This window comes from Prosopis cineraria, unplaced genomic scaffold (assembly GCF_029017545.1).
Source record: "Prosopis cineraria cultivar Desert tree isolate PC_DT_omini unplaced genomic scaffold, ASM2901754v1 PC1, whole genome shotgun sequence".
Taxonomy (NCBI): domain Eukaryota; kingdom Viridiplantae; phylum Streptophyta; class Magnoliopsida; order Fabales; family Fabaceae; genus Prosopis; species Prosopis cineraria.
In genome coordinates, this window is record NW_026555332.1 from 40,133,120 (window position 1) to 40,158,822 (window position 25,703).

A 25,703-nucleotide genomic window follows, 5' to 3' on the forward strand; every position below is an offset into this window, starting at 1 on the left:
ACTTGGACCAATGTATTATGATTAGGATTCTCCTTAATTCATCTAATAACTTTGGGTGTTATTGGGCAACATTCTTTACCAAATCAGTCCTTATTAGCTTTGACTTTTGTTTTCCTTAATTTTTTTTTCATATTCTTAAACATCACTTGACTTTACTAAGAATTTTTTGTGTCCCCACTTACCATAATTTATAATCTAATAAATTACATGTATAACATAGATAAATTTTCTATAAATTCTTTAACTATAAGGATTTCTTTAGTTTTTCTTTCCCTTACTTTAAGTACATCTTAGATTTCTTATATTTGAATTCCTATCCAAATTACAAAGATAGCATACTAATCAAAACTTTTTGCCAACACCTACAAGCACTCAAGTTTAAATTTTGAGATGTTATATCCGATAGCCATTTGATCAATCTCCTTTTATTTTAGATCGGAGAAGACTCTGTGCATCAACTACATAAAACTGGACCAAGAGACAATAGGAGGAATACAGGCATGATTTTAAACATGCTCACTACAGGGGTTTTTTTAAAAGAATTTTGTATCAATCAGTCATTAAAAAAAACCTTTCGTAATAATTTTTTAAATTAAAACTTAATATTTCTTTACTTAAAATTTGTCTGTTGTTTATGTAATCATTAATTTTAATTCCAGGAAAAAACTTCTAATTAATTTTTGTTAATAGTTACATTCTCCTTAATTTTATTTGTCATTATATACTAATAATTAACTGATTGCATTTTCACTTCATGTATAATGCATATATATATACATACTTTAAAAATCAATTGCATTATTTATGTATTAATATGTATTTACGTTTCATAATATATATATTGTTGACATGTAATAGTATATTGTTTTATGTTTTTTTTTTATCAAAAGACAAACCAGATGAAAAGAAACATAAAATATAAGGAAACAAAACTCAACAACTAACCAACTGAAATGGCAACTAGTGAACTGAAGGAAAAACACCAAATCTCGATTTGATTGGATGAAACCCATGCAAAGAACCAAAGCCTTGTGAGGAAAGAGAAGGCTGACAATGAAAGTGTCCGTAAAAAACAATCAATCAAGTATGGTGTCACGAAGCATGCCAGAGACACAAAATTTTAAAAGAATGAAAGAACCTAACTTCTAATCAAATGTGGGGACCCGAGCTTCTTTGCCACAGTTTACCCAGATGTGAGAATGCAAAGCAAAGAAAATTAATGTAAATGTAAGGAAGTAGAGATACATTAATTAAAGAAAAAGGTGGCGGGCCATGCCGACAATACAACAGAAAAATAAAGACTAAAATTACATGATAAAAGAAAAAATAAAATAAAGATGATGGATGGTCTTGACTTAATAGCTAAGCTTTATAAATATTCTTTTTTTATATAATTATTTTAAAGCCAATTAAGTTGAGTTGGACCTAGGCTTCCAAATTCACAATTTGGTTGCAAACAATGCCCCTATACAAATTGGCTGATGTCTTTGTAGGCCAATTTTGTATGGATGTTTCCATTTGCCTCATTTTCAAACATTGCGTGAGTAGCATGTCTTGGAGGATAGGCTCGTTCTCGTTTTGATTGATGGTTGATTTGGTATTTTACTTGAAGGACACTCTTGTGGTTAAAGATTAGGAACCATGTGGTCTAGTTTAAGATCAAGCTTCTCAGGGTTTAGGACCTCAAGACTTGATTTTGGAATTGGCCCTTTAAGTTTTTAGACTTTAAGGATTGGTTTTATAAAATTTAGCTACTACAGGGCCCATGTGGAAAGAGCCTTTTATGAGAGAGCTCTTGTGGAAAAGGCTCTTGCAAAACTTGCCTTTTTAACTTTAGCCCCTGTGGCATCGGCCCTTATGGTTGTGGCCTTTATAACTTCAACTCCTCTGATGCTGGCCCTTATGGTTACGGCCCCTCTTGTAACATCCCAATTTAAAATTTTTATAGTTAATTTTTGGTAAATAGAAATTTAAAAAAAAAATATTTAAAGGTAAGCAAATTAGTAGGAGATGATTATTAAATCTAACTTAGGATATAATTCTAAATTAAAATTAAAAAAATTTAAAAAAAAATTAAAATTAATTAAAAAAATAATTAAAAAATATTATTAAATTATTATTATAATAAAAAAAAAGAAAGGGTATTTAAAAAAAAAAGAAAGGAAGAAGAAGAAGAAAACGAGTTTTGCTTTCGGCGTTTACGCGTTCCATCATTACATATAATAATAATAATAAAAAAAAAGAAAGAAAGAAAGAAAAGAGAGAAAAGAATAAAAAAAATGTGTGAGACCCACTGAATTTTTATAAAAACTCACCCGTTTCCTTTCGTTTCTTCATTCTTCGTGTGCGTGAGCTGAGACTGAAAGAGCGTCTAGTTTCACCGGTGCGGGAGATCTAAGTTTTTAAGGTAAGAGTTTTTAATAGGATATTTAGGGTGTGATTTTAAGCTTTTTAAGACTAAGTAAGTGTTCTAAAATTTTTTCTTAGTCATCCTTCTTCTTTGGTTTCTGATTTTGTAGTGGTAGAAAATTTAAGATCTGGAAGAGGGATGAATTTATGTTGAATAAATATGGTTTTTGAGGTTGTTAGTAGTATAATAAATATTCTAGAGTATAAATTTATTGGTGATCTTTGAATTTGTGGCTTATGGATCAAATTCTAGACTAGATTTGAAAATATATGTTGATTTATTGAGGTTTAGATGATTATTTGGGATGAGAAATGAATTATTATGGCTATAGGATTATGATTCTAAGCTAGAGACTTAATTTTTAATTTTTGGGTATTTTAGGTACGAATTTATGAAATAAAAAGAAAATTTTGATAATAAAAATTAATTTAGAAGTTGATTTTTAGATTATTAATGTTTATTGATAATTAAAAGAGGAGTTAAAAATTTTACTTAATAGTATTGACTCTAGATTTGTATTAAGATTGAGATTAGGAATTATGTTATATTTTTAATTCTATTATTAGAATTATTTTATTAGTTTTAAAAATTGAAACTAATATTTATAAATAATATGTTATTTGTAGATTGTATTACTGGTGAAAATTGTGGTGAGAGAGAAATTTTAAGGAATAATTTATTGAAAAAGCCACAAGGTAACCATGCTTTTAATTTGTGATTAGTGTTACTTCATGTTAATTGGGTGATTATTGAGAAAATTATGAATTTTTGTAATATTGTATAATTGTGCAATATTATTATGAATTTGTTTAATTATTATGGGAGGTGTTGGGAGACTTGCTATTATTGTTGTATTTATGTGCCACGTGGTACGCCCCTATTGGAGCTCAATAGGTGGCTTGTAAGGGCTCGGGCTAATCTACCTTTGGCCGGGTAATTTAGCACCGAGTGAGGGCTACGGCTCGAGGTTAATGGAGGGATATAATGATGGTTATTTGTGTGTATTGTAATATTTCTTATATTTGTTGGAATTATATTATTTTTAATTCTCACTTAGTAAGCACACACTTAACTGTTTGTATACACTATCATAAATTGGCTTTGGTTACTGGGACTTTTGAGTCTCATTATGTGGTTAACAATTTTCAGGAGAAGAGCCATGAGTGACACGTGGAGGAGTCCCAGAGGCTTAGTGGTATAGATCCACTGTCTCTTTTGGGTATTTAATTTATGATTTATAATGTGTTATATTGCCAATATTAGGACTTTTTTTTATTTATTGTCAATTATATGAATATATAAATGTAATCATGCCTTTCAAATTATTTCTATTTTTGGTACAATTTGGATGACTGTAATATTTAGTTTACTTTGTATTGGTTAAAATGGCATGATTATAAGGCCAAATAACTGGCTTGTGTTGAAAATTTATTAAATTGCTTATTTTACTTGTTGGGAGTATAAGGATGGACAAATGTGATTTAGTTTACTTGTTGGGAGTATAAGGATGGACAAATGTGATTTAACCTATTGGCATGTGGGAGGTAAAAATTTATCTGAAATGTTATAGTGTGTGAGTTGAAGCTAATTATAAAATATTTAATATTGAAATTATTGATATAAAAATGTGTTGGGTGGCTGTAACCCAACTATGGTTGAGTTAAATTATTTAAAAAAAAAATTTTGGTGTGTTACACCTCTAGTGTTGGCCCTTGTAGTTTTGGCCCCAATGGCTTCGATTCCTATAGTGCTGGCTCTTCTGCTATTAGCCTTTATGGTTGCGGCCCTGTAGTGTTGGCCCCTTGGTTGCGGCCCCTATGACTTCAGCCCTTGTGGCGCTAGCCCCTCTAGTGTTGGCCCTTGTAGTTCTGGCCCCTGTGGTTCCGGCCCCTCTAATGGTAGCCCTTGTGATTTCAACCCTGGTGACTTTGCTAGCTCTTGTGGCTCCGGCCCTTCTAGTACCAGCCCCAATGGATTTAACCTAATGGTGCTGGCCCCAATGGCTTCAGCCCTTGTGGCTCCAACCCCTATGGTGCTAGCCCCAATGGCTCTGGCCTCAATAGTATTAGCCCCAATGACTTCGGCCTTTATGTCTCCGGCCCCTTTGGTGCTAGCCCCAATAGCTCCGCCCTGTGTCGCTAGCCCCAATGGCTCTGGCCCTTTTGGCCGAACGGGCCTACTAGTAAATTAGACCTACCATTTATCTTTTGAGGGATGTTATGGCGGTTCTCATTATTGATTTTTTAGTCGAAGGGTACTTTGGAAAACTGCCCCTCGAGTCCATTTGTTCTTTGAAGGTGTAAGCCAATTGGAGTTTGCTCCTGTGATGATCTAGACAGCATAGCAGAGATGTTCCTTAACCCCTCCTTCAGAGTTTGCAACAAAGCTCTTTGCCTTTCATTAGCTCGTACTTCACGTTTTGCATGTGCAGCCATGTTCTTTGAGTCATAAGACTCAAGTCTATTCTTTCCAAAAAAAATCTTGATCCTTATGTGTCCTAAGCATTCCTTTCACACGAGTCTCACTAGGCGTGCCAAAAATTATTCATAAAAAACAGTCAATTAGATGTGGTGTCATGAGGTGTGCTAGAGACGCAAGGTGTCAAAAAGATAAAAGAACCTAACTTTTAATCAAACGCGAGGACTCAGACTCCCTTACCACAATTCACCGAGATGTGAGAATGCGAAGTAAAGAAAATAAATGTAAATGCAAGGAAGCAGAGATACATTAATTAAAGAAAAAGATGACGAGCTATGCTGGCCATACAACAAAAAAATAAAGACTAAAACTACTTGATAAAAAAAATAAAATAAAGCAACAAACGCAGAGTCTGAGACTGATAGTTTGTTGATGCTGATGATGATTATTGAGAGAGAGCTCCTCCATTTATAGATGATCCTGACTTGATGTCCAAGCCCCATGATCGCCACTTTCCTTAAATTTAGGAAGCACTTCCTCCATCATGGTCATTCATTATGGGTGATGGTCTTGACTTAATGGCCTAGACTTCATAAATATTTTTTTATATAATTATTTTAAAGCCAATTAAGTTGAGTTGGACGTGAGCCTCCAAATTCACAATTTGGTTGTAAACACATACAAAAATTATTTAATATGAGATTGATTAACATAGAAACAACTTTAAAGAAAAGAAAGAAGGGCCAAGAAAACTAAAATCGAACAAAAAAAAAAACAGAGACAAGAACGGAGTAGAAAAAAGGACCAAAAAGGAGAGGAGAAAGAAAGAAAAAAGGACAAGAAACATGTAAGGAAAAAAAAAAAAAAAACTCAAAACAGATAAGCCACCACAGCCAAGAGATATAAACCCCAGAAGACGAGAGCTTCTTCCCCTTTCGTGTCACCAAACTTGAGTAACAGTTTTCTTTTATGGTTGAATAATAACAGTAATCATAAAAACATAATAGATATTTAATATAACTAGACACGTATATATATAATTAGGTGGGTTCCTTGCATGGTATAGGATGCTATTTTGCATGCTTTTCTTTCCTTATTTTATTAATACTTTAATGCATAGTTTTAAAATTTTTTAAATAATTTAACATATATTTTAAAATAGTTTAATGTACACACACCATCACAAAAAGGATTTGTAAGTAAAATTTGTTAATTCATAAAAAAAACTTATTAAACATATCATCAATTTCAATGATTTGCTACGCTCATGCCCTTATTTGAAAATGTTTTTTTTTTTTAATACGGCTATTTGGGGCCAATCGAGGGTAATTTTTTTAAAGGTATTTTTTGTATGCATACAGATTCAAAATTGAGAACTTGTATCTAAGTGACCATCTAACAATCATTGGTCCCTCATTCATTTGTAATTTGCAAAATAAAAATTTGCAAGTAAAATTTATTAATTTGTGAAGTAAAATAATTTCCAAGTAAATGATATGAGCATTTGACAATTTTTTTCATAGTAAGTTAATAAATTTCACTTACTCACTCTGTTTAAAAATTTAAAGTATTTTTTAAAAAAATAGAAGTTAAAAAAATGCAAAGAACTTTTAGCATTTCCACGTGTAATTAATGTTTTATTTTAAAAAAATTAATTATTTAGTTCTTATAATTTTGATTCAATTATAACTCAGTTTTTAAACTTTGACTCATTATATTTTAATTCTTAAAGTTTTAACTTGATTGTAAATCAATCCCTAAAATTTATCTCTTGTAATTTAATTTATGAAGTTTCAATCTTTTAAATATTGGTCCTTACATTTTAAAAAATAAAATTATCAAGATTAAAAATATTTTAAAATTTATTACTAATATCTTAAATTACTAAACCCTTTTAATATTTATAAATATTAAAATTTTAAAATATTTTTAATTTTTATAATTTTACTAATATTTAAAAAATTAAAATTTCAGAGACTAAATTGTAAGAGGCAAAATTCAGAAATTGATTTACAATTGAGTAAAAACTTTAACGATTGAGTTATAATGAATTAAAGATTAAGAATTGGGTTACAACTGGCTCAAAACTATAAGAACCAAATGATTAATTTTTTCTTTTATTTTTTTTAAAAATGCACTTAATAAATAAATTATTTTATATTTATTTTTAAGTTAAACACTCTAGTAAATAAAGATAAATATAAAAATATAATATTAATTTAAAAATAATTAATTAATTTATTAGACATGGAAATTTGATTAAAAATTATTTATATATTTTTAAAAGGGGCGTATAAATTTTTACTTTGAAGGGTTACCAATTGTAAACCCTTTCAAATATTGCGTACGTTTATTTAATTTAAGGCAAAAGAAAAGGTCATGAACAGCCACTCCCTGCTCGCTCTCCACCGCATCCTCCCCAATCCCGTTGCTGCAGCAGAGAACGGCGCGGATGGCTGAAGTGCCTCAAAGTCATCCTTATGTACCAACGGACCTGATTCTACCTGGTTTCGTTCCGTGCTTCCTTTCTCAGTCTTCCATTATTGCAATTTATGGCGTCGCTTCCCTGGCCGTCGTCTCCTCCATCTGGATCTTCTCAGGTAGGAATGCCCATCTCACTTTCGGATTGCTTTATTTCTTTTCCATTGACTTCTTCAGGGTTTATTTGTCGATCCTTCTTGTTTATTACTCGCAATTTGTAAGTGAAATTGAAATTCTTCACTTCTAATAGTTTTACTCTCACTCAGATCTTTTTTTTTTTTTTAATCGCATTGTTTTCTTGTGAACTTACTTCAGTAATCAAATAAAATGCTTCAATTATGCTATCTGTTAATACTTTTGCTGTTGACGTGGGCATTGAATCGTCAAGATTGTTTATGTAATCGATTACAGAGTATGTTACATTAGGTTGACCGAATGCTGTACCTGAATGGCTGAATGATGAGTATTTCTAATCAGTGAAAATTATTACTGAATCTAGTGGATGTTGGGGAGTAGGAGCCGTGCAGTTCAAAATGCAGAATACGATAAAAATCGATAAAATGTTTTGTGATTAACTTTTCTCTCTAACTAGATCTTGGGCTGCATGCAGTGCAGAAGTGCACAATCCACGTTTTATGATCAGTACCACTCACAGTAATTTATTATATATATACATTGATTGATGATTGATATTTTAAACTTTATATTATTTTAATAAGTTCATGCCTGTGAGACTATTAGAATATCCTCTTCTCATGCAATTCAAATGGAATTACAGGACGTTGTTTTTTTGGCCAAGTAGATGTCGTTTGGATTAACATTGTGAATTACCGCAATTGTGTTGTTTAATGCATAACGTTTTGTTTTATTACTTCAAATTTATCCTACAAGAACTATGAATATTTGATTAGGAACCATTCTTACATGCAATGGACACACCGTAGACAGTATATGTTGCTATTTAAACTTTACATGGATCAACATGGCTCCACATTTTTATTCAAATATAAGTTTCTCTCATCTCCAATCAGTGGATCTGTTGTATGATATCTCATCTTTCTTTATACATTTGTCTTTTCCCAGGACGGCTGCCCAAGATAACAAAAACTGATAGACTGTTAATGTGCTGGTGGGCCTTCACAGGCCTTACACACTTGATTGTTGAGGGTTATTTTGTTTTCTCACCACAATTTTACCAGGATAAGACTGGTTGCTACCTGGCTGACGTTTGTAAGTCACACATAAATAGCATTATTAGCATTTGGACTTTGAAGTACCTTTCATGGATCAGTGTTTCTGTAGATAAATATTCTATATATCCAATTGACAGGGAAGGAATATAGCAAAGGGGATTCAAGGTATGCTGCGAGGGATGCAGGCGTTGTTGCTGTTGAAGGCATAACAGCAGTCTTAGAGGGTCCGGCTAGCCTTCTTGCGGTGTAAGTTGAACTATGTTATGACGCTTTCACTGAAATTTTCACACTTTGTCTGTGTTAATTCTATTTTTCACTTCTGTTAATATATTGCTACTGTCAATATGACTGCAGATATGCAATAGCTTGTGGAAAGTCATACAGCTACATGCTTCAGTTTGCCATCTCTCTGGGACAGCTGTACGGGGCTGTTGTTTATTTTATTACAGCAATATTGGAAGGTGATAACTTCTCCGCAAGCCAGTTTTACTACTTTGCATATTATATTGGAGCAAATGCTTCTTGGCTTGTAATACCCTCTCTTATTGCCGTTCGCTCTTGGAGGAAGACTAGTGCTGCATTTCAGGTCCTAGGACAGGCAAAAAAAGCAAAAGTTCGCTGATGCAGAGTGCAGATTATGTGCTCTAATGATCGTGTAATGTTTGATTATGTGTAGTGGGAAGCTTGAGACAGGAAAGAATGTTTTCAAGATAGAGCTTTAGATATTAAAAACTTTTCCGGACATCGGTAAGAACTGCAATGGTTCATTCTTAAGTTGCTTATCTTGAGAAAGAAATGTTTACGGCTGTTTTGCAGATGATGTCTGTTGAGTTTTAAACCCCAAATAGGAATATGGTGAATCGTTGCCTTTGCTGTGTCGAGCTAAAACTAGACATGTGAATTATTATCACGTGCAATGAAATAGTTCACGCTACACTATATATCAGAATTTGACATGTGGATATTGTGCTAACTTGTTTTCCATTTCTATAATAATAAAAGGAAATAAAAGGAACAACAAAAATATATATAGAGACGGAAAATTTGCCTTATTTTTATCACTCTTATTCTAAAGACTATTTATAATAAAAGATCTGTTTTTTTTTAAGAGTCCTGTAGATTTGTTTGGAGAATACTTTGTTTTGTTACATTATTGTCTTTCTTACATTGTAAATCTTCCTGCCTTTTACTTTGTTCCTTTCATAAATAACAGCCCTTTTTAATTATTAAATTATGTTGATTGTGTAATGTTTCACAAATACAAGCTTTTCTACCGAGAGTCTGAAAAATTCTTGGACAAGGTAAAAAGTATAGTAAAGAGTACGGAACACTCTCCTTCCTTGGAAAGCTCTCCCAAGGAGGCAAGGAGGAGCCGCCGCCACACCCAGGTGAAGAATGCTTCACCAAAAAAGTGAAACTTAGAGAAAACTAAGGTGAAGATGATGCCACGGACGCAAATTGCTCCGTTTCTTCTTCCGATGACGAGACTCAAATTTCTGCAACACTGGGCCCTGAAGTAGTTCCTGAAACGTAAGTAGTTAATGAAACCCTGACGTCTGTTGATGCAGGTCAGCAAACGCTAGTTGTCAAGGACAAACTGCTCAACGCTAGTAACAAAATTGAGGAGGAAGATGATGACATTAAGCTATGTCTGGGGGATGTGACTAACGGCATTCCTATGGTAAATTTCTCGGCTCAAGTTCTTGAAGCTTTGAACAAGAAAATGGGATCTGTGGTTGTCGTTAAACTTCTGGGAAAGAAGATAACTTACAGAAAATTGAGATCTCAGCTGCAATATGTCTGGAAGCCTTCGGGCCAGCTTCAGTTACCTGATTTAGACGAGGAAGGCTTTATAGTAAAGTTTAAAAAGGAACTTGATTTCCAGAAAGTGCTCCTTAATGGACCTTGGCTTGTTTTTGGTTGTTAGCTAACCGTTCAACCTTGGACGCCAGAGTTTAAACCTTAGGATTATGCTATTAAACAGGTAACCAGATGGGTGCATATGCCTGGTCTCTAATGTGTCCTAAACCAGAATCACAGCAAAGAGTAATAAATAAGACAACAACAGCAATTAATATGAGAGGAAAATACTTAGGTTTTGATATTAATGAGATGAATAACCGAATCAGATGTACATGGGAACTCTGATTCTGGCCCAAAACCCTATTTCCCCTAGAAGATGATAAAACACTCTAGCAACACAGATTACAAGCTTCAATACAAGAGTCTCACTCCCATTGGCATTCGAGAGGCCAATCTCTCCTTACTATTCCCGTCTCCTTCTTCTTAGCCCTCCCTTCCTAAACAAAAGACTAATAATACCTTCAGCGGCTGACACATCGCCCATACTACCCAAAAGATCCCAATCATTACAAAAGATCACAAAATACTGTTCCTTACGGCTATGGACTGAAGGGTAAACTTCTAGACTAGTTCAAGTATTTCCACTAGAGTTATTCTTCCCCTTTGACTTCCTCTGATATGTCTTAAGAAAATAACGGGCCCTATCAAAAGATGGAAGTTGGAGGTTTTGTGTTGATTATAGGGCCTTAAACAAAATTACAATCCCAGATAAATTTCCTATTCCAGCCATAGATGAACTATTGGATGAATTGAAGGGAGCCAAAATTTTCTCCAAGCTGGATTTGAAGTCTGGATACCACCAAATTCGGATTAAGGCTGGGGATGAACACAAAACAGCATTCAGAACACATGAAGGACATTATGAGTTTAAGGTGATGCCCTTTGGATTAACCAACGCTCCCTCAACATTCCAGTCCTTGATGAATGAGGTATTCAGGGAGTATTTACGCAAGTTTGTATTGGTATTTTTTGATGACATTCTCATATATAGTGATGACTTAACCACTCATTTAAAGCATTTGGAGAATGTATTTGCTATCTTAAAGGAAAATCAGCTTGTGATTAATTTGAAGAAATGTAGTTTCGTACAGCCTAAGATTGAATACTTGGGGCATCTGATATCAAGAGAAGGAGTTCAAGTTGATCCCGCTAAGATAGAGAGCATGGTGAAATGGCCAAAGCCTAAGAATGTGAAGTCTTTGAGGGGTTTCCTTAGGCTGACCGGGTACTATCGTCGATTTGTCAAGAACTATGGGAAGATTGCTAGCCCCCTTACTGATTTACTTAAAAAGGATTCTTTCAAGTGGTCAGTGGAAGCGGAAAAGGCATTTGAACAGCTCAAAACTGCCATGACTTCACTACCCGTGCTCGCAATGCCCGATTTTACCATTCCTTTTGAGCTTGAGACTGATGCGTCTGGTACCGGAATAGGGGCAGTTTTGATGTAATAAGGCAGACCAGTGGCATATTTTAGCTAAAAGCTCTCACATAGAGCCCATCAATGCTCTATTTATGAAAGCGAGCTCATGGCTATTGTTATGGCAGTTAAAAAATGGCGCCATTACCTTTGGGGGCATAAATTTATCATCCGTACAGATCAAAAAGCACTGAAGTACTTGCTGGAGCAGAGAGTGGTTGATGAGAACCAGCAGAAATGGGTGTCAAAATTAATGGGCTTCAAGTTTGAGATTATTTACAAGCTCGGAAAAGAGAATAGGGCTGCTGATGCCCTATTCAGACGAGAAGAATCACTAGAACTAATGGGGTTCTCATTATGGCAATATAATGATGTGGAAGAATAGGAGAAGGAGGTGCAAGCAGACCCGAAACTGAGCAAAATTCTATAGCAACTCCTAACTGATAAAACTGGGGTGGAAGGGTACAGCTTAGTTCATGGCTGCCTACACTATAAAGAGAGGTTAGTCTTACCAAAAAATTCCACCAGAATTCCCTTGTTATTGAAGGAATATCATAATTCTCCAATAGGGGGGCATTCGGGCTACTTACGCACCTACAAGAGGCTGTCCAATGTGGTGTATTGGGAAGGAATTAAAAGGAATGTTCAGCAATATGTGGCGAGTTGTGAGATTTGTCAAAAGAATAAATATCAAGCGCTAACTCCTGCTGGTCTGTTACAGCTGTTGACCATTCCTCAAAACATTTGGGAAGACATTAGCATGGATTTCATTACCGGGCTTCCTAAATCAAAAAGGTACGACACCATTCTAGTGGTAGTGGATAGACTCACCAAATATGCTCATTTTTTCACTCTTGCCCACCCTTTTTCTACAAAGGATGTTGCTGAAAAGTTTGTGAATGAGGTTGTGAAGTTGTATGGTTTCCCTAAAACCATAGTTTTAGATCGAGACAGAATTTTCATTAGCCAATTTTGGCAAGAATTGTTCAAGCAAGCTGGAACCCAACTTTGCCTTAGCTCATCGTATCATCCGGAAACGGATGGACAGACAGAAGTGTTAAATAGGAGTTTGGAGACTTACTTGCGCTGTTTTGCTAATGAAAAACCAACTCAATGGGCTAAATGGTTGTCTTGGGCGGAATATTGGTACAATACTTCATTCCACAGTGCGGCTGGCATGACACCTTTCAAGGCGGTATATGGTCGGGATCCACCTACATTTCTGAAATTTAGTGGCGAACCTTCAGTTGTGGAAGATGTGAATGAACAGATTCAAGCTCGAAATCAGATCATTGAACAATTAAGGGACAATTTAGCTAAGGCTCAAAGTAAAATGAAGGCGCAAGCTGATAAGCATCGCCGGGACGTGCAATTTGAGATTGGGGACTTTGTTTATGTGAAGCTTCGTCCTTATCAACTAAAGACCTTAGCCAAGAGGAGCAATGAGAAGCTCAGCCCACGTTTTTATGGACCTTTCAAGGTTCTTGAGAAGATCGGAACAGTGGCCTACAAGCTGGAACTTCCAACCACCGCCCGCATTCACCTCGTATTTCATGTTTCTCAGCTCAAGCAAACGGTTTCAGCTGCTATGGCACAGCCTACCATCCCTCCGATGCTTTCTAATGAGTTTGAATTACAAGTGCAGCCTCAAGATATTAGGAAGGTGCGCCGGCTTATGAATGGACAGCGAGAAGTGTTGGTTAAATGGCAAGGCTTACCTGAATTTGAGAACTCTTGGGAATGTGCAGAAACAATTTGCAAACAGTTTCCAACTTTTCCCCTTGAGGACAAGGTGGAGCTCTTAGGGGAGGGTGATGATAGGGCTCGTTCTTTTCTTAAGACATATCAGAGGAAGTCAAAGGGGAAGAATAACTCTAATGGAAATACTTGAACTAGTCTAAAAGTTTACCCTTCAGTCCATAGCCGTAAGGAACAGTATTTTGTGATCTTTTGTAATGATTGGGATCTTTTGGGTAGTATGGGCGATGTGTCAGCCACTGAAGGTATTAGTAGTCTTTTGTTTAAGAAGGGAGGGCTAAGAAGAAGGAGACGGGAATAGTAAGGAGAGATTGGCCTCTCGAATGCTAATGAGAGTGAGACTCTTGTATTGAAGCTTGTAATCTGTGTTGCTAGAGTGTTTTATCATCTTCTAGGGGAAATAGGGTTTTGGGCCAGAATCAGAGTTCCTATGTACATCTGATTCGGTTATTCATCTCATTAATATCAAAACCTAAGTATGATCACAAAATACTGTTCCTTACGGCTATGGATTGAAGGGTAAACTTCTAGACTAGTTCAAGTATTTCCACTAGAGTTATTCTTCCCCTTTGACTTCCTCTGATATGTCTTAAGAAAATAACGGGCCCTATCATCTTTCTTCCTGACCAACAACACTGGACTTGAGTAGGGGCTGTTGCTTGGCTGAATAATTCCAGCCTGTAACATGTCCTTCACCAAACCTTCTATTTCGTTTTTTTACATATGGGGGTATCGATAGGGCCTTATGTTCGGTGGCTGCTCTCCAGGTTTAATAAGAATAGCATGATCTTGTGGACGGGCTGGAGGTAGGCCTTTAAGAACTTGGTAGACAGTAGGATATTTCTCCAATAACTCCTGAATTTCAGGAGAGAAAATGAAAGTACTTTCATTGCTGCCCGTGAGCACACTATATTCAATTAGAAACTCCTCTCCTTTCTTTCCTACAGAGCGAATTAGTGACCTGAAAGTAGCCTGAGCCCGAGTGAGAGATGGATCACCCTGTAAGCAAATTCTCTTTTCTTTCTTGCCAATCTTCATTGTTAACTCGCTCCAATTGACCTTCACATCCCCCAGGGATTTCAACCACTCCATTCCCAAGACTGCATCAACCCCTTTCAACGTGAAAGGATAGAAGGTTTGAATGATTTGGTACCCCTGGACACTCAAACAGTGGTCCTTATACCTTTTCCTCCCTTTTACAACAAACCCATCACCCACTGTAACTGTATATTCATAAATCTCATCAAAAGGTAATTTCAATTTACTCTGCAGATTTTCAGCTATGAAGTTATGGGTAGCCACTGTCAATCAGAATTATCACTTCAGTGCCTCCGATCCTCCCTTTAACCTTTATAGTGTGATTATCGCCGAATCCACCCATGGAATTGAGAGATAATTCCATCTGTGCCCCTTCATCAGCATTTTCGAATTCCCCTCCTTCAAGTTCAGCCTCTGCGTCATCTTCCTCTCTCTCCTTTTCTGCCCCCATCTCCATTATCAGTACCTGAAGGTTCTTGTTTTTGCACTGGTGGGTCGGGCTGTATTTATCTCCACACTTGAAACACAGTCCTAACTCACGTCGCCTTGCAATCTCAGCGTTAGAGAGTCGTCGTGAGTTTCCCGTCCTCTGCGTCGACGATCCCCAATTCGAAATGCTCGCAGCCTTGGAATGCTCTGTTTTCGTATCCGTTTTCTTTGAATTTTCGGCAGCTGAAGACGTTGCAGTGTGCGTGTTGCGATTCCCTTCAGTCACGTGCGCAACTCGTGTGGAATAAATGGGTTGAAGCGTTTCGGGTTTAGGCCCAAACTGAGGACGTTGGGTTCGGGTGATCCGGGTTTCTCTGCAATCTCCAAGTATCCGATTCCTCTCCTCTATACACACCGCCATCTCCATCAGCTCTCGCAGTGTCGGAGTTTTCGTTAACTTCAACTCAGCTCTGATCTCTGGTTTTAACCCAGAACGGAACGCACCGATCAAGCATTCTTCAGAGGCCTCCTTCAGCGGCGCAGATAAGAGCTCGAATTCTTCAACAAATTCCAGCACCGTCCTGTCCTGTTTGGATGTGAACAATCGCTCATATTCCCCCCCTGGCTGAGTGGAGTGAAACCTGCGTAACAGCTCACTCTTGAACTCCGTCCAGTGACTCAAAGGTATCCTGGTCTCCAACCATTGGTACCAGTTTAATGCCTTTCCCTCAAGACATACCACCACAGCCTCAAGCTTATCTCGTTCTGCAATGGAGTTAACATGGAAATATCTCTCCACCTGAAAAAGCCATCCTAGCGGGTCCTCGCCTGAAAAAACAGGTAATTCTAACTTTCTATATTTGCTTCCGTCTGTATCACCGCCTGGGTTGCTCACCGAAACCTCCTCATGACCTTCCTGTTCGTTTCCCGGTTATCTTCTTCTCTATTTGCACCAAGGCATCATTAATAGTCTTCAATGTTTCTTTAATACCGTTTACATCTCGGGTCAATACCCCAACCGTTTCCTTCAGTTCCTGTACCTCCAGATCAGCATACTAGACCCTTTCCGCCATATCTCCTTACACACCACACCCAGAGATTGTACCTGCTCTGATACCAAATAATGTGTCCCAAACCAGAATCACAGCAAAGAGTAATAAATAAGACAGCAACAGCAATTAATATGAGAGGAAAATACTTAGGTTTTGATATTAATGAGATAAATAACCGAATCAGATGTACATGGAAACTCTGATTCTGGCCCAAAACCCTATTTCCCCTAGAAGATGATAAAACACTCTAGCAACACAGATTACAAGCTTCAATACAAGAGTCTCACTCCCATTAGCATTCGAGAGGCCAATCTCTCCTTACTATTCCCATCTCCTTCTTCTTAGCCCTCCCTTCCTAAACAAAAGACTAATAATACCTTCAGCGGCTGACACATCGCCCATACTACCCAAAAGATCCCAATCATTACAAAAGATCACAAAATACTGTTCCTTACGGCTATGGACTGAAGGGTAAACTTCTAGACTAGTTCAAGTATTTCCACTAGAGTTATTCTTCCCCTTTGACTTCCTCTGATATGTCTTAAGAAAATAACGGGCCCTATTAGTCTCCTGGCTAGATATTACCATAAGAACATCATTTGTTCTATTGGGAGTGTCTTCAGTAAGGTTATTTGAGTTGATTATAACACCAATTCAGGTGATAGAGGGAAATTTTCCAGATTAGCAGCAGTTATTGATCTCACTAAGCCCCTCCCCAGTTCAAAGATCAAGGTTGATGGTGAAGTCATTTATGTTGAGTATGAAGGTCTTCCTTCTGCTTGCTTTCATTGTAGACATTATGGGCATCTTGAAGCTAATTGCCCGGCTAAAATGGAGAATGAGTGTCTAGCATCGTGGTGGTTTGCAACCTCATTATTGAAAATGCAATCCTTATTGGGTGTTGGCTAATTACGGGGTGTGCAAAGACCGGGCTAGACCATATTACTTCCCAAGCCAATGACCAATCTTAAATAGCACTGGGTTTAAAAAGTTGACCTGCAACCTTGTCTGACCTGGTCTCTATTAAGACCAGACCTTTTCTAACCTGGTCTCTATCAAGGCCAGAACAGACCTTTCAAAGGTCTGGTCCAATAAAAAATACTACATCAAACATTTTAAAAGGCAAGGAGGGGAGGAAAAAGGGGCAACCCGCCCATATTCGTTTCACCAAGCCTAACCCAACTCATTAAAGGTCTGGTCCAATAAAAATACTGCATCAAACATCTTCAAAGGAGGAAGGGGGTAAAAAAGGGTAACCTACCCATTATTGTTTATCCCAAGCCTAACCCAAATCATTGAAACCCTATCCCCTCTTCCTCCTTGTCATTTTGTGCCGCCATCCACTCACCTCTTCTTCCTCCTCATTAGGGGTGTTCACAGCATAAGATGAGACCGAGACACCCTGTCTCGTGTCCTATCTTGAAGAAAAGACTAGGTAAATTTTTGTTTTGTGTTCCATCCAATTTCAAAAGTCGTCATATCCTATTAAGAATTGGGATAGAACAAGGACAAGATTGAAATGTCCCGCCATTCCAATAAATTGAACAATGTAAAAGAAAAATTTAAATAATAATATTTATTAAAATTTTAAACAATATAATTTATTAATTTTAAAATTAGAACAACACAAGTACATAAATCACAACAATTTAAAGTTAATTATTGAATTATATTAATCATAACTACACATTATAATAATAATTACAAGTGATCCTTAGGCTATAAAAGCAGCAGCAACAGGCCAGTCAAATACAATATTAAATTATTATTCTTCTACTTTAGTTGAGATGTATTAAACTAATTATTCTTTCAAAAATAAAGCAAAAAATATAATATAAAAAAAGTTATTAAATAGATAGATATAAAAATGAATTATATTAATATAATTAATATATTATAAAGAAAGATATCACCCTGTCTATTCTATATCATTAAAATTATCAATATAAAACTTTAGTTTTAAATAATACTTGCATGTTTTGAAATTATAATTGATATAATTAATCTAAGTATGTTTTATGTTAATATAATTAATATAATTAATGTATATTTTTAAAATAAAAAATAATATATATATAATATTTGGGATGGGGCGGGATGTATTAATAGTAATCCTATGTCTCATCTCATTCCAAACCCCTTTTCTATCCCGTTCCAATTGTTTTCAAGCTTGGATGAGACCTATTTTGATATAATCGAGATGATACGGGCCAATTAGAATGGGTACAAGTTGAATACCCCTACTCCTTGTATACTTTCCACCTTTCTTCTTCTTCCTTCCAAGCATTTGCCCCTCTTTTGTTCCTCTTTCTTGAAAAACCCTTTAAATGTTTGAGAATGAGGGAAAGAGAGAATTAAAGAGGAGATGAAACCAAGTAAAGGTTTATAAGTGAATGCAAAGACAAATTAGAAGAAGATATGGAAGAAGGAAGCAGATCGGCGCCTAAGAGGAAGAAGGAAGGAGGGAGCCTCTGCAAGGAAGGATAAAGAAGGGAGATCAATATAGTCTCTGGGTCTTTGACAATGATGCAAGAATTAAGATGAGAGGATAGAGGGATACAGAACAAGAGAATGAGGTGAGGAGGCCACAGTATTGAGTATTTGGTAGAGGTGAAAAGATTTTTATTGTAATAATAAAGCATCTTGTCAAACTATACTATTTGGTTAAAGGGTTTAGTCTTATGCCCGATTTGATCCTATGTCATAACTTAGGCTAGTCAACTTGATCTTACATTAGGTTTTATTTTTTTACATTGGATTGTACATGGTTTGGTCAGGCTAAGTCGAGTACTATAGTGAGTCAATCATACTATAAAAGGGACACACACTATTCCAACTTTGTTCAGTGGTTGGAACTCATGTCCTTTCATTCACTTCAAACCTAAAAAATTATAGGATAAATATATATTTTTGCCCTCAAATTATTCTTCAAGAAGCACTCAATATTTTAAACTATTAGTTAGTGTAATTTTACACTTAAAGTAATTAAAATAGAATATTTTTGCCTTTGTTATCAAATTCCCAATATTAACTATTAGAAAATACTAATTGAAATTTTAATGTTGATCATTTGTTTTGTTTTAATTAATTTAAAGGCAAAATTGCGCCCTTTTGATAGAATATTTGATTGAATAAATATTAATTTTATAATAAATAAAAAGAATGACAATAGAATATGTTTCAAATATGCAAAAAATAATTATAAGCATTGTTGTTATTATTTAGTCTCTAGAAATTTATTTAACATTTTTATTTTTAGAAAATGACATATTTTCTCAACTTTCATTATATTGGCTAGTGAGTTCCCCATTAATCAGAAGCCAAAATACTAATAAAGTATTATATTATTTCTAAATATAAGTCTCAATCTATACTTTTTTAGAAGAAAAAAATATCATTTAAGGATTCTAAAAAACTTCTATATTAAAGAACATTAAAAATTTAAAGATTTATTTAGTTGAAGGTTAGAGGAAAGAAAATTTTTTTAAATTTTCCTCTCCTCCACCTTATTGAGGGGTTCCCTCCCCTTGTTTGATAAGGTGGAGGAGAGGAAATTTTTTTTAAAATTTCCCCTCCCCTTCAAAACCTCCTCCCCCTCCTTCCAAATTGGGGGTATTCCCCCCTCCCCTCCCTCCTCTCCTCCAAATTGTGTGTGTGTATGTGTTCCCATGTATCATCATGTATCAGTTAAGATAGGTTTATTCTTCAAATGCTTCACTAGACACACGACAGTTTGGAATTATTAGTAGGTAAATCACTCTTGTTATTGAGAGTCCAAATTTCTCACTCTTGTCCAAGTTTGTAGGACTCGTACGAAAAGAAAGCTCCCAATCAAAACAATTCACTAATTAAGCTATAACGAGTTTCATTGTCCTAAGACCCAACTCAATCCCGGGACAACCTCTTCGACCACAACCAAACGGTATTAGTTGATAATCTTGTCCTTGAAGGTCTATGCCGTTGCTCATAAACCTCTCTGGATAAAATGCTTCAGCATTATTTAACCACTTTGGAATCTCTTCTTATCGCCCATACATTTATAAGAACCCTAGACTTTTCCTCAATGTGATATCCACCAATCATGATTTCTTGCCCTGATTCTCGAGGAAGTAATAATGGTCCTGCAGGGTAGAGTCTGAAGGTCTCCTTCACTACCAAATTCAAGTGTTTAGATTTCACTAAGTCCATTTCCTTTACCATTCTCCTAATTCCAACCATACTTTTATCTCATCTTGAAGATTTTTCATCACTCTTGGATGCCTTAAGAGTTCTGATAAAACCCACTCAATTGCAGCTGCAGATGTTTCCAGTGCTGCTACAGTCATTTCAATCAGTATAGCTTTGATGGTAGTTCGATTAACAAGCTTTTGCTCGCTTTTGGAATCCATCGGCTGCTGGTTCATTTGCAAGAGCAAGATGTCTCTGAAGTCCTCGTCTTTGTGCACATCAGAAGCTTATTCCCGTTCCCTTATTTTCTTCTCCAGCATGTCATTGAGTGCTTTGCTTGTTTTCTTCACCTTCGTTTCAGTCCCTAGCCAAATGAAGAGTCAAAATAATTAGTCATTTGGCGTATAAAGTATAAAATCCAATTAACATATATGAGACAAGGATCTAGTGTATGTGATAAAAAAACACTAAACAAATACCCAAGTCAAAGTGAGTTGGTACCTGATTTGACTAGTCACTAAGCTACTTGAGCTAGTCAACCCAAGTCTTTTTCTTTATACACTTCTAGAGTTATGCAGCTTTTAGCAGGAAAGAGCGCACTCAGTTAGAGTTAGAGGGACCGAGGCTATAGTTTTTTTTTTTTTAATTCTAAATATAAGATAAAAATTAGAGAAATTAATTTTTTTTCAATTTTACTTCTTGTATATCTATTGTTATTTGAATTTTTAAATAACAATTTATTATAATTATTAATTATAAAAAAAAGATAAAATGTAAAAAATGACATATTTTTTTCACCATTCCAAAGGTATAACTAATATGTTTTAATAAGTATAGAGTTTGTTAACTTTATACAGACTGAGGGAGCATTAAATAATCTTTATCGGGTCCATCTACCTCAAGCTTTAATAAGGTTAATGGCCCAAAAGTTAGTCGCTAATAACCAGACTACCAGACCTATAATAAATCTTGTTAAACCCATTAAATGTATGATCACATGACATAATATAATTGGGCTTAATATTTTAAGGATTACTATTTCACTGGTCTTAGTAAATCAATAAAATAATTAATAGAAAGCCACAGTCCGCACACATACCTTTCCAGAATAAATATAATGGCAAAAGGAATTACGGTGATAAGCTTTTTTGATACCTGAACATCCAAAGCTCCTAGCCAAGGGACAAAATCTGCAAGGTTAAATGCCCCACCCAGACACGTGCTCTCCTCAGAAAGTGCTTTCAAATCATACTGGCCATCTATGTTATGCCACCCAGCACCATCATATGGTTCATATCCTCCACAAGTTTCTTCACAACCTCACTAAGATCAACAACTACACGCGCCGCAGCGGCTTTCCTTAACGACGTAACTAATAAACCCAGCTCCTTCCTCCGTAAAGGGCCAAACGACTGGACCTTTGACGAGCTAAGAAGCCTCAGAATACACAGCTTTCTCATGTTGCGTCGGTAGGGACCATACTCACTGGTCGCCATCCCACTGGTGCCGAAGAAGATGAACACAGAAAACTGACTCTTGGGTCGGCTCGCGAATGTTACGTCGTGGGTCTTTAGGAACAGCTCGGCTGCTTCAGGAGAAGAGACCACAACCGCTGGGACTTGCCCTAGCCGCAAGGACGTGATCGGACCATATCGTTTGGCTAATGATTGAAGGGTCCGGTGCGGAAGTGAACCCAACATATGGAGATTCCCGATGACTGGCAGAGTCGTCGGACCTAGTGCTCGCTTCTTTTTATTCTTCTTTTGTATCAGATCTGGGAAGACTTTATGCAGAAGGAACATAAAACTGACAAAAGATAATATGAGGAATATGGTGGCCATTTCTATGGTTCCGCCACAGAACATGTGCTGATGTACTTGATTTTTTCCCCCCGCAAGGTATACTAATAGTATTGAACTAACAATAACGGAACTTTGAGGACCTGCTGCTCTACGATTGCCATTGCCCCAACACGTGCGAGTCAGCAGTTTCCGGCATAGTCTTTATGTTTTTTTTTTTTTTCCCAAGTAAATCCTTATCTTAATTTTGTCTTCTGCATTTTTTTTTTGGGGTAAGAATCCTTATATATACAATATTTTAATTATGCAAAATTTCGCTCTATCTGAAAGCTCATATAAACTTTCCTTAAAATTAAGACATATATTACATAAATCTTCTTTATGTATTTGAAATTTTATTTCCATCTATTTAACTGTTGGTTGGCAGTTAAATTTGATTTTTAAACTTTTAATTTGACCAAAATACCTCTCTTTAACATAAGAATTATCTAAAAATTTATATTTTTCAAAAAAAATATTTTTAATAAATAAAAATAATAATAAATGCATTTTTAAATTGTTATTATATTATAAAATTTATTAATTTTTATCATGTTATAAAATTTTTATTTTTATCAAATTTATTAGAACTTATTTACTTATTTTTTAAAATTGTTAAAAGCATATCTCAAACGCATATTATTGTTCATCACATGAATAAAATAATATAAATTTGAGAGATTATATAAATAATTTAAATTTAAAATTTTTAAACATGTGTTTAACAATGAAATTATATAACTGTCAAAATGATATAATTTAAGATTTATTATGGTGATGGGTAAATTAGTAAATAAAATTTATTTTAATATAAATATTAATTAAAAATAAGTTTTGAGAATCATTTTAGAATATTCCTAACACAGTTAACAGATTGGACTAAATTATGTAACATCCTGATTTTTATATAATAAAAAAATTGTGGAATTTAGGTTTTGAGGAAAAAAATGATAATAATAGGAATTTATATTATTTGAGGTTATTTAGAAATAATATTATGGTTAGGTATTTAATTATAAATTTAAAAATTTAAATTTAAAACCACATAAGCAATATTTAGTTAAGATATAATACATAAATAATTTTTTTTGTGTGTTAAAAAAAAGAGAAGGTAGAAGGAACAAAAAAAAAGGGGGGGAAGAAGGTTGTTGTTTCTAAGTCCCACATTGGTTAGATGAAGGAAGAGAAGAGGTGCCTTCATGTATAAAAAGGAGGGGGTGTGTGCATTAGGAAGCATGAGAGGCTAAGATGCAATTTAGAGGAAATTGCAACTTATAGCCCAAAGGTTTGAATAATTAAATTCAGACTTATAGTTTTTTTTAATATAATTTTGGGACTCACAATCCTATTTTTATATTATTTTTCTCTCTTCCTCTCATGTTGCTCGGCGTTTTCTCGCAGGGGGGGTTATTTTTTTTCTTCAGGTATGTTCTAACTTTCCTGTTTAGATTAGCTTTTAAAAATTTATTTAATTACAAAATTAATTTTATAGTTATTTTCTAAATAATATTAGCTTTCTACTGATATGATTATTTTGTAGGATAGAGTAAATATTCTGATTAGGATTTTTCTATAGGATAGTTAATCTGATGATATAATGGAGTAAAAATATAGGTTAAAACTCTTAGAGATATAATAAATATTATAGAATATTTTCTTGAGGTTGAAACTCATATTTAAGAATTTTTGAGTTAAAATCTAGATCTATATGGTTGAATTTATGTGGAATCTGATATGTAGGGATAAATCTATGATTATTAAATATTTATTTAAGTATGAATAAGTATTTTTGAGGTTATAGAAAGGTGATTTGAGGTTTCAGAATAATTCTAAAATTTTTAATTTATTTTTGGTGAATTTTTATAATATAGAAGGATGAAATTATGATACTAGAAATGAATTGAGGATAAAAAAATAGTTTATTAGGGTACGAGAATTTTAGAAAAGAATTTGGGAAGTTAAATGAGGCATAAATCTTAAATTATTGTTAATATGGATTATAGATCTAAGACTTTCTAACTCTTTAAATTAGAGTTATTTATTTTAATGTAAAATTAATATATAGTATTGTGAAATAATTATGTAGATTATATTGACAAAGATAGTGGTGAAAAAGGAGTTGTGAAGGGGAACTTGTTATTCAAGACACAAGGTAACCATTATTAATGTGTTGTGATGGGTGTGTTTGTAAATGGTTATGTGTTGTTTTGTTGTTTGGGAAAAATTATGAATTATTGAAAATAAATACTGTATATACTTATTTGAAATTATTGCCAAGTGGGTAAAAAATTTATTTTTGTTTATCATGATGAGATATTATTGTTCGGATATATTTCTGTTTAGATATTTGAATGATGCATGACTTGTCAGGGTATTTTAATGTATGGTGTTAATGGGAATTTCTGTTCGGTTAATTATTACCACATGGTAAGCCCTTATTGGACCCAATGAGTGGCGTGTTGCTTAGTCCAACTCACCTTTAGCCGGGTGACTTGGCGTCCGAGCATGGTGAAAGGAGGATATAAGGTGTAGTCATGCAATTAAATACTTGTTCGGTTTGTTTGAAAATATTGTTCGGTTAAATGTTTTGTGTGCCCACTTAGCAATCGCATGATTAGTTACATCCGCATGCATCATTACATATTAATTTTTGGTTACTGGGACTTTCAAGTCTCATTCCCCGTGGTTAACATTTTTACAGGAGCGAGTCCGGCCGAGAAAGCACCAGAGGTGTAACTATGGTGTATGAGACACCATCTTTTACGTTGCCTCTTATTTTGGATTATACAATGTATCTTGTGCCAACTTAGGACATATCTTCTTTGTGAAGCATGTAAACTCTAATCCTTTTTATTAAAAGTATTTATATGACCAAGAGGATTATGTCTGTCCCTCTTGATTCATGACCTGATTTAAATATCATGCCATGAAGATCCTGTCTGTCCCTCATGGTTCTAATTGCTTTTTGAGATATTTTAAGGCGTGTGGTATATTGTCTTGGATGTACCATGGTAGAAATTTTTCTACCATGATAAGGGTATGATGAGGGTTCAATAAAAAAAATAATTTATTGAATTAATGATTGTGAAAAATCGGTTTATAAATTTGAGGGTGTTACAAATTATATATTTAGATATATGTAATTAAGGCAAAATAGAAGGACAATGAGAGTATTTTAATCTTATTTTTGTTATAAGCATAAATAGCAAGCATCATTAATAGCAAAACAATATCTCCTTTTTTATACAAGGCCATGACAAAGCCGTGCATGTCACGCCCCAAAATTTGAAGAGCAACCGGCACGGAATGTGAATTGTTTCATACATCCCTATGAGCTTTAAATTGTAAATTCACTCTATTTCTAAAATTGAATCAGATTTATTTTAAAATTATAACACTTTTGACACCAATAATTATAACAAAGTTTCAACATGTTCATAAAAATTTTGACAAAACCCCTCTTGTAAATAAAATCTTTCAAAATTTCTACAATACATTGATCCAATCAAAATATCAAATAAATTAGGAGCTTAGCTCCTTCCAACTGTTAGACAGCATATATATCAAAATAAAAGTCCTAGTTATAGCTTATGTGGAGCACATATTCATACTTTTTTAAATAAAAAAAAATAAGATATA

The 25,703-nt window shown here is 34.7% G+C and overlaps 2 protein-coding genes and 1 long non-coding RNA gene across 3 annotated transcripts; 2 read left to right on the forward strand and 1 right to left on the reverse strand.

Moving 5' to 3' along the window:
- The first annotated feature begins 7,192 nt into the window (after positions 1–7,192).
- LOC129319498 (probable 3-beta-hydroxysteroid-Delta(8),Delta(7)-isomerase) lies at positions 7,193–9,317 on the forward strand. The gene is made up of 4 exons (XM_054964597.1): positions 7,193–7,428; positions 8,393–8,539; positions 8,640–8,748; positions 8,857–9,317. The coding sequence occupies exons 1-4, from the start codon at positions 7,281–7,283 to the stop codon at positions 9,122–9,124; spliced, it is 672 nt and encodes a 223-aa protein (XP_054820572.1). The 5' UTR covers positions 7,193–7,280; the 3' UTR covers positions 9,125–9,317.
- Positions 9,318–19,581: 10,264 nt separating this feature from the next.
- Positions 19,582–22,086, reverse strand: LOC129319503 (cytochrome P450 CYP736A12-like). Its single transcript, XM_054964609.1, has 2 exons — positions 21,382–22,086; positions 19,582–20,590 (listed from the first exon to the last, which is right to left on the reverse strand). The coding sequence occupies exon 1, from the start codon at positions 22,065–22,067 to the stop codon at positions 21,486–21,488; it is 582 nt and encodes a 193-aa protein (XP_054820584.1). The 5' UTR covers positions 22,068–22,086; the 3' UTR covers positions 19,582–20,590; positions 21,382–21,485.
- Positions 22,087–23,317: 1,231 nt separating this feature from the next.
- Positions 23,318–25,037, forward strand: LOC129305595 (uncharacterized). Its single transcript, XR_008591990.1, has 3 exons — positions 23,318–23,488; positions 24,151–24,216; positions 24,766–25,037. It is a non-coding gene; the product is annotated as an uncharacterized LOC129305595 (long non-coding RNA).
- The last annotated feature ends 666 nt before the right edge of the window (positions 25,038–25,703 follow it).

Bases quoted from the DNA above. Each gene is read 5' to 3' on its own strand.
- LOC129319498 (XM_054964597.1), top strand. From the start codon at position 7,281: ATGGCTGAAGTGCCTCAAAGTCATCCTTATGTACCAACGGACCTGATT. The intron at 7,429-8,392 runs GTAGGAATGCCC...GTCTTTTCCCAG, and splicing joins CTCCATCTGGATCTTCTCAG to GACGGCTGCCCAAGATAACA. The intron at 8,749-8,856 runs GTAAGTTGAACT...ATATGACTGCAG, and splicing joins CCGGCTAGCCTTCTTGCGGT to ATATGCAATAGCTTGTGGAA.
- LOC129319503 (XM_054964609.1), bottom strand. From the start codon at position 22,067: ATGGCCACCATATTCCTCATATTATCTTTTGTCAGTTTTATGTTCCTT.